The sequence below is a fragment of the Lampetra fluviatilis genome, chromosome 23 (assembly GCF_964198595.1).
Source record: "Lampetra fluviatilis chromosome 23, kcLamFluv1.1, whole genome shotgun sequence".
NCBI lineage: Eukaryota > Metazoa > Chordata > Hyperoartia > Petromyzontiformes > Petromyzontidae > Lampetra > Lampetra fluviatilis.
In genome coordinates this window covers 4,691,255-4,704,554 of record NC_136297.1, presented here as the reverse complement: position 1 = coordinate 4,704,554, position 13,300 = coordinate 4,691,255, and the positions used below count along the sequence as shown (strand labels likewise).

At 54.1% G+C, this 13,300-nt stretch overlaps 1 protein-coding gene across 1 annotated transcript in view; it reads right to left on the bottom strand.

The window, feature by feature from the left end:
* Positions 1 to 13,300, bottom strand: part of LOC144940619 (uncharacterized) — an 86,393-nt gene that overhangs the window by 31,609 nt on the left and 41,484 nt on the right. The window contains 4 exon segments of the mRNA XM_078866876.1: positions 3,202 to 3,260; positions 7,044 to 7,091; positions 8,393 to 8,441; positions 8,823 to 9,360. Coding sequence (XP_078723002.1) covers positions 3,202 to 3,260; positions 7,044 to 7,091; positions 8,393 to 8,441; positions 8,823 to 9,360 — 694 coding nt within the window.

Here is a 13,300-nt window from a genome sequence, read left to right as displayed (position 1 = left end):
GTACAAGACGTTGTGGATTCGATCCCGACCCTGACGCTTGCTGTATATTTGGAGTTTGCGTCTCTCTAATCATCATGATCATCATGACGGTGGCTAGGAGATGTTAACTACCTCGCCTGGTACACAGGACGTCGTGGATTCGATTCCGACCCTGACGCCTACTGCTGTATATTTGGAGTTTGCGTGTCTCTCTCCGCGTGGTCGCGTGGCTTCTTCGCTGGGTTCTCTGGTCCCCCCCCTCTCCGACAATTAGAATCAACATCACGCGTTTAGCTGCTATGCATTTCCACATGACGATAAGCCCACTTCGCTGAGCTACCATTTGTGATAGCCAGGTCACTTCTGAAACAAAGAGCTATATAGCTCGGTGGGCCTTACCTGGTAAAATAAAAAAAAAACTGCTTAGTTTCAGTTCAGTTTAGACTCCACTCAGGAAGTCACCCGGGTTAGGAATTGAACCCAGGCCCCTTCTTTCTTGCGGTGAGGCCACGAGCGACGTCACCGCAACGTCACCACCCTTCCGTGTCCCCCACCCCCCCCCCCCCAAGACGATCACGGTGATGAGGAACACAACGACGATGACGATGATGACAGTGGCGGCGGTGATCACGACGGTGGTGACGACCATCAGCTGAGTTGACCCCCCGCCCCTCCCAACCTGGATTTCACCTCTCCCATCACCACGAGTCGGCAACCCCCCCCACCCCCACCCGCTACACGACAGGGGGCTGGGGGAAGCAGCGATGGGACGTGGCCAAAGGGGGGTTAGAGCCATCGACGGCGAACAGCCTCAAGGATCTTCGTCGAGAGCCTCCCCCGCCCCTTCGGCCAATCTGCTCAGCGGTGGCGGCGACGCACGATGGAGAAGGCCCACCAGCGGGAAAACTCTAGGGGACGGCGTGCCGACCAAAGAGGCCGTCGCCGCGGACGGGGCCAGTGGAACCTACTTGCTGTACTACCTCTCAGCAGGGGCGGGGCGGGGGGGGTCCCGTCTGCCAAAAGGAAAAATAAATTTTCGCTCACCCGCCCCCACAGCCTACCTGCCCTCCCCAGCTGTCTGCTCTCCCACTCGCTCGCCCGCCCGCCCGCCCACCGCTAATTGGGAATCGATGATTTAAAATGGAAACACTTGATATGCCGCCGTGCCTCTGGTGTCGTGACGTCGGCGGCAGATCGATGGCCTCCGTGTTGCGCCGAATGCTTCGTGCACTTGTTAAGAAAGCGCTGTGGTGAGTGGGAGGGTGAGCGGGTGGGTGAGCGGGAGAGTGAGGGAGTGTATATGAGTTAACGGGAAAGTGGGTGATTTAGTGAGTGAGTGAGTGAGTGGGTGCGTGAGTGAGTGAGCGGGTCATTGAAGGAGGGGATGAGTTAATGGGGGAGTGGGTGATTTAGTGAGTGAGTGAGTAGGTGAGTGAGTGGGTGAGTGAGGGAGTAGATGAGTTAATGAGTAAGTGGATGATTGAGTGAGTGGGTGATTGAGTGAGAGAGTGAGTACGTGAGTGGGTGAGTTGGCGAGTGGGTGATTGAGTGGATGAGTCTGTGGGTGAGGGATCTGAGTGAGCGGGTGAGTGAGTGGATAAAAGGGCGAATTAGCTTACGAGTAGGTGATTGAGCGGGTGATTGAGAGAGTGGATGAGTTGGTAAGTGGGTGACTTGGCGAGTGGGTGAGTGAGTGGGTGATTGAGTGTGTAAAAGGGTGAACGAGCCGCTGAGTGGCTGATTGAGCGGGTGATTGAGCGAGTGGTGAGAGAAGCGGATAAGTGAGTTAAAGGAGGCGCCCTTCTGCCAGCAGCAGTGCGAGCGAGCAATTGCGGGGCGGCACCTTTACCTTCATATTATTGTTGTTGTTCTTGTCATTGGAATACAAATCATCTCTTACACCACCACTTAATCAGCAGAGGCTGCCTCTACTTTCCACGTCACTGCTGCCAACACTGGAGAGAGGTGCACGGCGATTTGGATGTGAGACGTGAGAAAGGTCGAAGGTTAGATGGAACGGGGTTGGTGGGGGGGGTAAGGTTATAGGGGGATGGTGGAGAAGGGGGGGAAGGGGGGGGTGGCGCGGGGGGAATGCGTGGGAGGTACGGTGAGGCCGTGGAGGTTTTGTCAGGCCAAGATAAGCGAGGATTGCATGCTCAAAATATGCACCCTGCTTCCACACAAGCAACGATTTCCTCTATCTCTTTGGCACCTCTCCCCTGCCGCCCACACCTGGAGCGAGGGCGGGAGCGAGCGAGCGAGCGAGCGAGGGAGCGAGCGAGGGAGTTGTGGCGTTAACCGAGACATTGAAGGAAGAGAGGTCACGAACCCATCCCAAGCCAATGTCAAAGGTCAATCTAGCTGTATTTACGCTTCCCTCTGGTGTCCAGTTTGACCTCACCCAGGTGATAACCGCACCGACCCAAACACCCCGACCCAGTCACACCGACCCAAACACCCTGACCCAGTCACACCGACCCAAACACCCTGACCCAGTCACACCGACCCAAACACCCTGACCCAGTCACACCGACCCAAACACCCTGACCCAGTCACACCGACCCAAACACCCTGACCCAGTCACACCGACCCAAACACCCTGACCCAGTCACACCGACCCAAACACCCTGACCCAGTCACACCGACCCAAACACCCTGACCCAGAAACACCGACCCAAACACCCTGACCCAGTCACACCGACCCAAACACCCTGACCCAGAAACACCGACCCAAACACCCTGACCCAGTCACACCGACCCAAACACCCTGACCCAGTCACACCGACCCAAACACCCTGACCCAGTCACACCGACCCAAACACCCCGACCCGGTCACACCGACCCAAACACCCCGACCCGGTCACACCGACCCAAACACCCCGACCCGGTCACACCGACCCAAACACCCCGACCCAGTCACACCGACCCAAACACCCCGACCCGGTCACACCGACCCAAACACCCCGACCCGGTCACACCGACCCAAACACCCTGACCCAGTCACACCGACCCAAACACCCCGACCCGGTCGCACTGACCCATCCACACCATCCCGGCAGGGGCCAGCACACCGGTCGGCCATCCACCCCGGCAGTTGTCACGCGCAGCGCGCTACGAAACGGTGCTGCGTGACGGCGCCGCGATGGACCGAGTTTGCGGTGGCCGGAAATCGTCGCACGGAACGGGGTGCGTGGGGGGGGAGGGGGAGAGGGGGCGACTCACTCTTTGATGGCCAGCTTCTCGGGCTGGCGAGGAGACACGGGCGCCACGCTCTGAGACATCTGTAATAGAGACGGGAGAGGCATCGCTGCGATGGTAACATTCGGGTCCGCGTGCGTATGGGCAAAGAGATCCCCCCCCGTGTCGCCTTTAACAGACTGTAGGGGCAAGTGCTGTTTGGCGGGTTGTACCTATGAAGGCCGGCACGGAACACGAGGGGCTGGGCGGCCAGCACCACGACAATCTGAACCATTGTTGGGACTCCCTAAGGTCGACTCAGCCTTAAATGATTACTTGGTGGGGTGTGTAAAACAAAGCCATTTGGGAGACAAAGGTGTGGTGCTGGCCATCCTAAACTAAAACAATTTTTATTTTAGTTTACCAGGTAAGGCCCGCAAGGCTATATATTGGTTCTTCAGAAGTTATCAAGCCACAAATGATAGCCCAATAACGTGGCTTATCATGTGAAAATTTATAGCAGCCAAATACTCGATACGCATGTTTCTAAATGTGGAAGGAAAAACCAGAGGACCGAGAGAAAAATCCACGCGACCACGGAGAGATCATGCAAACTCCAAATATACAGGATCAGGATCGAACTCACGACCTCCTGTATACCAGGCAAGGTAGTTAACATCTCGCCACCGCTGCGCCCACCGCTTCGTGCGCCGTGCCGGCCTTCATAGGTGTTACTCGCTAATAACACTTGCCACAACAGTCTATTGAAGGCTATGCGGGTTATCTTTGCCTTTTGCGGGTTGCGTGTGTGTGTGTAAGTAAGCGTCTGCGTTAATAGTCTTGCGCGTATCTGGCTATCTCAGCGCAATCACTAATGACCGCACGTGAATCAATACAATTAAATATTTGCATTTGTAAAAATAAATAAGTTAACTCTGCACCAGCTCGACCCTTTGAGGCCTCATCAGCAGTGCTGGATTCGCGAAACGAGCGACTGCCGTGCGATAAAATTTCGATTTAAAGCTTTCGTGACTGCAGGGATTCATCTTCTTGGTTTTTTCGGTAAAGTCACGTAGAAGGGAAGTAATAAAATAATAAAAATAAAACATAATAAAATATTTTATTATGTTTTATTTTTATTAAAAACCAAGAAGATGCCGTGCGATGTTCCACAGCCCGACAAAACCTGCGGCGAGTTCTGCCCACAAACGTCTTCATCTGCTGCGAGCCACCGGCGCTAATCGGATATCATTTAATTTATTTATCAAAAACACAACCAAGCATGCGGTCGTGGGGGGGTCCTGCAGATTGGGGGGTGGGGGGGGTGGCGGTTGCACCAAACGAGAGCGGCTAAGATCCAACGGTCGGCCGAACGGCAAGACCAATAATCCCGGGGTCATGACCTCCGGCCGGTAAGTGTCCGCCGCTGGCGAGCCTGACGCCCCGGAGTGTGCGAGTCTCATTTTATCTTTCATTTCGGCGTCGACTCGTGACGTTTTTATTGAAGGAAGCTACCGACAAAAATATAACGCGCGGCCCATCGATCTCGCTTCTACTTTGACTCCCCGCGTGCGCACGCAAGCTCTACCCCTCCCCCCCTCCTACTCCTCCTCCCCTCCCTCCTTTCTCTCGCTCTCTCTCTCCCTTGATCGCTCTCGCACACACTCCTCCGATTGCTCTCAAATGCTCTATCTAATGTGCGGAGTTTGGATGATCTCCCCCTGTTCTGTAGAGTGAGTGAGTGTAGTTTGTATGATCTCCCCCTGTTCTGTAGAGTGAACGAGTGGAGTTTGTATGATCTCCCCCTGTTCTGTAGAGTGAGTGAGTGGAGTTTGTATGATCTCCCCCTGTTCTGTAGAGTGAGTGAGTGGAGTTTGTATGATCTCCCCCTGTTCTGTAGAGTGAACGAGTGGAGTTTATATGATCTACCCCTGTTCTGTAGAGTGAGTGAGTGAAGTTTGTATGATCTCCCCCTGTCCTGCAGAGTGGAGTTTGTATGATCTCCCCCTGTTCTAAGAGTGAGTGAGTGGAGTTTGTATGATCTCCCGCTGTTCTGTAGAGTGAGTGAGTGGAGTTTGTATGATCTCCCCCTGTTCTGTAGAGTGAGTGAGTGGAGTTTGTATGATCTCCCCCTGTTCTGTAGAGTGAACGAGTGGAGTTTATATGATCTACCCCTGTTCTGTAGAGTGAGTGAGTGGAGTTTGTATGATCTCCCCCTGTCCTGCAGAGTGGAGTTTGTATGATCTCCCCCTGTTCTAAGAGTGAGTGAGTGTAGTTTGTATGATCTCCCGCTGTTCTGTAGAGTGAGTGAGTGGAGTTTGTATGATCTCCCCCTGTTCTGTAGAGTGAACGAGTGGAGTTTGTATGATCTCCCCCTGTTCTGCAGAGGGAGTGAGTGGAGTTTATATGATCTCCCCCTGTTCTGTAGAGTGAGTGAGTATAGTTTAAATGATCTCCCCCTGTTCTGTAGAGTGAGTGGAGTTTGTGTGATCTCCCCCTGTTCTGCAGAGTGAGTGAGTGGAGTTTATATGATCTCCCCCTGTTCTGTAGAGTGAACAAGTGAAGTTTGTATGATCTCCCCCTGTTCTACAGAGTGAGTGAGTGGTGTTTGTATGATCTCCCCCTGTTCTGTAGAGTGAGTGAAGTTTGTATGATCTCCCCCTGTTCTGCAGAGTGAGTGAGTGGAGTTTATATGATCTCCCCCTGTTCTGTAGAGTGAACAAGTGAAGTTTGTGTGATCTCCCCCTGTTCTACAGAGTGAGTGAGTGGTGTTTGTATGATCTCCCCCTGTTCTGTAGAGTGAGTGAAGTTTGTATGATCTCCCCCTGTTCTGCAGAGTGAGTGAGCGGAGTTTATATGATCTCCCCCTGTTCTGTAGAGTGAACAAGTGAAGTTTGTATGATCTCCCCCTGTTCTACAGAGTGAATGAGTGTAGTTTGTATGATCTCCCCCTGTTCTACAGAGTGAGTGAGTGGAGTTTTTTATGATCTCCCCCTGTTCTACAGAGTGAGTGAGTGTAGTTTGTATGATCTCCCCCTGTTCTACAGAGTGAGTGAGTGGAGTTTTTATGATCTCCCCCTGTTCTACAGAGTGAGTGAGTGGAGTTTGTATGATCTCCCCCTGTTCTACAGTGAGTGAGTGGAGTTTTTATTATCTCCCCCTGTTCTACAGAGTTAGTGAGTGGAGTTTGCATGATCTCCCCCTGTTCTACAGAGTGAGTGAGTGGTGTTTGTATGATCTCCCCCTGTTCTGTAGAGTGAGTGAAGTTTGTATGATCTCCCCCTGTTCTGCTGAGTGAGTGAGTGGAGTTTATATGATCCCCCCCTGTTCTGCTGAGTGAGTGAGTGGAGTTTTTATCATCTCCCCCTGTTACACAGAGTGAATGAGTGTAGTTTGTATGATCTCCCCCTGTTCTACAGAGTGAGTGAGTGGAATTTTTATGATCTCCCCCTGTTCTACAGAGTGAGTGAGTGAGTGGAGTTTGTATGATCTCCCCCTGTTCTACAGAGTGAGTGGAGTTTGTATGATCTCTCCCTGTTCTACAGAGTGAGTGGAGTTTGTATGATCTCCCCCTGTTCTACAGAGTGAGTGAGTGGTGTTTGTATTGAAATCGGAGGCAGGGCGGAGTGACCCTACGAAGACTCCGACCCTAACTTCCTAATTTGCATTTACAAATTGAAAACGTATTTATTTTACAACTCCGTTTTGTGTTTAGTTTCTTTTCCTTCCCCCGGCACCTCCGATTAGCACGGTTGGCCACGTGCGGTGTGAAAGAAGTTTAACGTACAGTGCTGCTCGATTAACCTGGGTGGTCACCCAAGCTGACAAATGCAAAACCATTAAAGTCACAGCTACGGAGCGAGAGGACTTCGTCACGTCGCACCCACCAGCCTCTGGACGAGCCGGGAATGTTCCTTCTCCTTCTGGTGCAGGGCCTGCAAAGACAAAGGTTCCCCCGTGTAGCCTTAACAGACTGTTGGGGCAAGTGCTGTTCGCGAGCAGCGGCACCTACGAAGGCCCGGCACGGCGTTCCCGAGGGGGTGTTGTAGCCCGCCCCGGCCGCCTTTGTTGCCGATGTGGAAATGCACGGCGCCAGGTACTCATTTGAGGCCGAGTCGACCTAGCGGAGGTCTAGCACCGGTTTGAATATTTGTTATTGGTCGCGAGAGGGAAACGAACTCGTGTCGCCGGAACCCGTGGCGGTGGCGCAGAGTGCTACGTTGGGGTCACCGCTCCGCACACTCGAGCAACACACGCGACACAAACGTTGCACAACGCCGGCCCATCGTCCCTCGCGGGTCGATAAAATCGGGACAAATTTTACGGGGAGGCAACAAGCGGCCGTCCTGCGCAAGTAATGGGTCCTGCCGTGAGATTGTGGAATGTCCACCAATGCGCTGGCTGAGGGCCAACGAGAGAGAGAGAGAGATGACGGAGCGCTTGTATAAGCGCGGCGATCCATTCCTTTGGCCGTGCCGGTGGTGGAGGGTTCTTCTTTACGACTCAAACGTGGCCCATCTCCACCACGACTCAACGGAGAATCGCGTTGGCCGGGGGAATACGTCCGCGGGAACGTCGCCCGTGAAGGTTCACGTCGAGTCTTACCAAAATAAAATAACTTTATTGGTTTCGATTTAAAGATTTTCGTGCCTGCAGGGATTCATCTTCTTGGTTCTTTCGGTAAAGTCACGTAGAAGGAAAATAATAAAATAATAAAAATAAAACATTAAATAATTCTCACGACGTTTCGGCCACAACGCAAGCAGCCGTCTTCTGCTTGCGTTGTGGCCGAAACGTCGTGAGAATTATTTTATTATGTTTTATTTTTATTATTTTATATTTTTTATTATTTTATATTTTCCTTCTACGTGACTTTACCGAAAGAACCAAGAAGAAGAACTTTACTGGTGCCGAGGCATAGCACAGCTTGGCGCCAGCTATCGTAGAGTGCGGTCATGTCGCCACCGTTCTCTGCGGTGAGTAACAATGTCTTTAAAAACAACGGCGCTACTACGCCTCTCTAAATAAAATTAATGCCGAGCCGCTTGTGGGTTCCGAGATTCAGCGGTGAACGGGGACACCCACCCACCCACCCTGCAACTTGCAAGACGTCTCGGAACGGGAGAGGGTCAACTGCGACCTCGTCTTCCCAAAAAACTCTGAACTGGAGTCGACCACCCTGGGTCTCTCATCAGCAGGGGTGCGGCCTGCACGCCGATTAAACCATCGTGCTCACCTTCTCCAGCATCAGCACCCTCTGCTTGTCTTCGCTCGGAGCGTTCTCCCTGCAGTGGGGGGACACAGCCGGGGTTAGACGCACGAACAAACGCCGTCACTTCCTTCCATCTGCCGGGGCAGCTCACGCAGGCAACGTGCGATCGACGCCCAAGAGCCAGGGCGGAGAGACAAACATGGGCGAGGCGGCGTTACGTGGGGCAGTGGTGGTGCCTACGCCGCCGCACTCGGCCGCCTGCAATCCAGCACTGTGAAGGCAGCGGCGAGGGGTTGGTGGATCGCCGCAGCACAGATGCCGTGAAACTCCCTTCCCGTGGGCGTTGAGGAGGAGCTGCGGGCCATGGCTCGCCAGGAGAAGGCGGTACAGCAAGTTTGTACAAGATGTTGCAAATCCGTCGCGGCGCGACCTCCGCGCGACCCCAACGTCTCACCTGAGCGCGATGACACTCGCATCCAACCCATCCCCGGCCATCGCCATCGCTGCCCCATCACCGCCGCCGCCATCACCACCAACACTGTCACCGCACTCCACAGGGAGGAAGAGTAGAGGAGTACGAGTTCTCTCAAGGGGCATTGCGGCCGACACCACCCCAGCACCACCACCAGCGCCACCGCCACCGCCACCTCCACCACCAGTAGACTCTTTCCTCCCTTCCCTCGCCTCCCCGGCGCCCAGCACGCCGGACGTGAGTCCCCACGCCACGGCCTGCAGCAGGCCCGGCTGCCCCGCGACCGCACTCGTGCAGTGTCCCACCGAGGAGCCGCGAGCCCTGAGCCAGCCTCTGGGCTGCAGCGGCTGTGTCGGCTGTGTCGGCTGTGTCGGCGGCTGCAGCGGCGGCGGTTGTTGCGCCCGAGCTTCGGCGACGTTGGGGGAAGACGGAGACGCGGCGGCGAGGTCGTGAGTTCCTTTCAAGCGGGCGACGGTCTCCTCCAGGAACGTCTTCTCTGACAGCAGCTTCTCGATGGCCTCTGCGGGGAGGGGCGAGAGGTGAGCGCGGCCGCTCGCAGTGGCGACGCTCGCGCCTCACGGCAACAGCGGCCTGGGTTCGGCCCCCCGACTCGGGCGCCTCTCTAAGTGGAGATTGCACGTAACCCCACCCCCTCCCTGTTCTGCAGAGTGCGATTGTATGTTTGTGAGAGTGTGCATGCGTGTGTGCGAGAGCGTTTCCCCAACAGTCTATTAAGGATGTACGAGGGATCTTTGCCTTTGTGAGAGCGTCAGAGTGCGAGTGACCCTGAGAGCGTGTGTGAGAGCGTACGCGTGGGAGAGCAGCACCTATGGGGAAAGGGTAGTGTAGCAGTTAGCGCACTGCGCTAGGAACCTGGCGACCTGGGTCCGATTCGTGCTCACGGCCAACACCCAGTGACGATTATCTAAACCAGTCCTGGGCCTCCCCTAGGTCGACTCTGCCTCAATTGCGTACCTGTGTAAACATCAACAGTGGCCACCCACCCCCTCGTGTGCTGTGCTGACAAAGGTGGCAGAGCGTGGGGCTGGCCACGATAACCCCCAGAGTCCCGTGCCAGCCTTCACAGTAGATCGTGAACAGCACTTGCCACAAAATATTGTATATGTGTGCGAGTCTGTGTGTAGTGATTCGCATGCTGCGCTATAAACTCGGAGACCCGAGATCGATTCCCGCTCATGACCAACACCAACGACAATTATCTTGACCGGTCCTGGGCCTCCCCCAGGTCGACTAAGCCTCAAATGATTTACCTGGTGCAGTGTGTAGTAAACATCGCCACTAAGGAAATACAATTTGCCGGACGTGGTTCTGGCCACCCACCCACTTTCGTGTGCCGTTCCGGCCTTCATAGGTGCTCGCAAACAGCACTTCCCCCAACAGTCTGTTAAGGCTACATGGGGGGTCTTTGTTTTGTGTGGACTTGCTATTGGCTAAGTTGCATCTCCCATCCTGACAAAATCACCTGCAAATCACTCGATAGGCATCACAACACACAAATCAGCAGCAGCAGCAGCAGCAGCATCGCCCAGCCCTACAGCATAAACCTGGCAGGACCCTCCTGCAAAGGACCCATTGAGGTTTTCCTGTGTGAACAAAGCATGACCCTGTGAATAAATAATAATACATCAATAATACCAATTTTTAAAAATCAAACCCGGAAAACCCCCGGCAATGATTGCCCCCGCTAGTTCATTGGGAGCTAAACACGCCTCGCAATGTATTTAATATTCCTCTTCTCACGGAACCTTTGCTGCTGTTGTCGTTCTTTTATTTATTTCCACCTCTGGCCGACTCGCGAGGGACGTGACAGCCGAGAAGGTGGGGGAGGGGGAGGGAGGAGGTTGAACGACGCCGCACCCCCCCCCCCTCAACCCCCCCCCCCCCACCTTCCCACCTTGAAAGATTAATGCCGAGCGCGTATTGACGCGGCTGAACCGCGACGCGCCTGAGGTTGCAGGGGTGGAGGAAGCGCGTGGGAGGGATTCGTCTGTTTGTCGTGGGGGGGCGGGGGGGTTTGTTGGGGGGGGGGGGGGAAGGGAGGAGTAGGTGGGGGGGGGGGGGCTAGGGGGGAGGAAGATGGAAGGCCGAGGTCAGTAAGGTAAGCGTGTGGACGTCAAGATGGGTCGGTCGATAGGAGGGGGCGACCGAGTGCTTGTGTGCGCGTGTGTCTGTGTGTGTGTGCGCGCTCACGTCGAACACCGATGACGATTGTTTTAAACGATCCTGGGCCTCCCCTGGGTCGACTGAGCCTTAAATGAGTACCTGGTGCGGTGTGTAGCCAACATCGCCACTCGGGAGACAAAGGCGGTCGGGAGTGGTGCTGGCCACCCACCCCCTCGTGTACCATGCCAACCTTCATAAGTGCTACTCACTAACAGCACTTGCCCCAACAGTCTGTTAAAGGCTATATGGGGATATCTTTGTCTTCGTGCGTGCATGTGCACTTGTGTACCTGTGCGTGTGTTCATGTGCGTGTGTTCATGTGCGTACGTGCGCGTGTGTGTATTATGCAGTGGAGAGCAGTGGCTGAGTGGTTAGCGCACTGCGCTAAGAACCTGCTGGCCCGAGTTCCATTCCTGGCCACGGCTAATGTCAAAGGCATCAGGGATGACTCTCTGAGAACAGGTTCCGGACCTTAAGAGTTGGGATTCGTTGAACTGTCATCATCATGATCATCACCACCATCACCAGCCATTGTCTATCAACTGCTAGATGTAGGCCTACACTGTCGCCATCCCTCACGGTGAAGCGCTGCTACGATCCATCACCCCGCCCGTGCCCGCGCACGAACTGCAATTTCAGCGCTCCACTTCCGTGGCAGTCGTCCTCTCGCTTCCTCTGACTTCCGTTCCGTCACCAGTGTCACCCCAACGTCCGTCACCAAAGTGTATAATTATTGCACTTGACGCGTCGGCTTTGACGAACAATATAGTTCACGATAAAGCATTTTTGGGGTTAGATCGCTTCAATGTAACTGTGTCGCGCACCCACCGCCACCCAACGACTCTCACGGTTGACTAGGTATGGCGCGAAAGAAGTTCAACATACATAGAGCACCAGGTAAGGCCCACTGAGCTATAAAGCTATTTTACAGAAGCGACCCAACCACAAATGATAGCTCAACAAAGTGGCTTATCACGTGGAAATTTATAGCAGACAAATACAAAAAAATGCGTGATGCTGATTCTAAGTGTGGAGGAAAAAACCGGAGGACATGGATAAAAATCCCGCGACCAAGGGGAGAGAGACACGCAAACTCCAAATATACAGGTGTCAGGGTCAGAATCGAACCCACGACCTCATGCATACCAGGCGAGGTAGTTAACATCTCGCCACCGTGGCACCCACAACCCAGCGGACCCCGCAAGGCCTTCTGGGAGTACGTCATTTCAGCAGGTTATAGTACTAAGTCCTCTATGTTAATCCAAATCTCATTACTAATTATAATTAATATTAAAAATCATTATTATTAGCAATGCAACATGTAGTGACGCAGTGCCCCATCCACAGATACGCAGTGCCCCATCCACAGATACGCAGTGCCCCATCCACAAATACGCAGTGCCCCATACACAAATACGCAGTGCCCCATACACAAATACGCAGTGCCCCATACACAGATACGCAGTGCCCCATACACAAATACGCAGTGCCCCATACACAAATACGCAGTGGCCCATACACAAATACGAAGGAGACATCATGGCGATTCGCTACTTCGCTGCTCCTGACGTGGTGGTCTGCTGGCTTTGACCACCCGAGTGTGAAATTGTGGTTGTTTGCTCTGCATCTACGTCGGCCGTACGACAAGAATACCCAGTGGCGGGTGAACCCCAAAGAAAAGGAAACTCTCAGCGGTTACCGGCATTATGTAGCACCGCCACGACCCGCCGCGAGCCGCCCTCCCAACCCCACCCCTGGTGGGGGCATTAATTCTCTCATTAGCGAGCGCCGCTCACCGTCAATATTGAACCAAGCGCGTGGATTAACCGCTCCCGCCCAACACAAATGGCAGGGACTGCAGAGTTCACCGGCACCGCTTAGCGCAGCAGGGGTTCGGTGGGGTGGTTGGGGGGGTTGTTAGCCTCGCTCGCTCAGTTGCTGAGGTCAGGGCCCCCCCTCCAGGGCCCCCCCCCCCAGGGGCCCCCCTACCCAAACCACCTAAGCCTCAAAACGTGAGGAGGCCAGCGACAAACAGCACCGGGTAAGGTTGTGAAAGCTAAGGGTTGTGCGCCTTTTGGCGTCATCTGGTCCAACCCATGTGAGACTAGGCTCTAAGGAAAGCTGTCTCGGGTGTGGACCAATCAACTTCAAGGACCGGGCACATTATGAGAGTTATGTTTTTTGTTTGCATTATGACCGCAGGTATTGTGGTCTATGTAAACATGACTCCTTGTAAAAAAAGGTGTCAGTTTTGTTGCCAGATAGAAGGGTAAAAA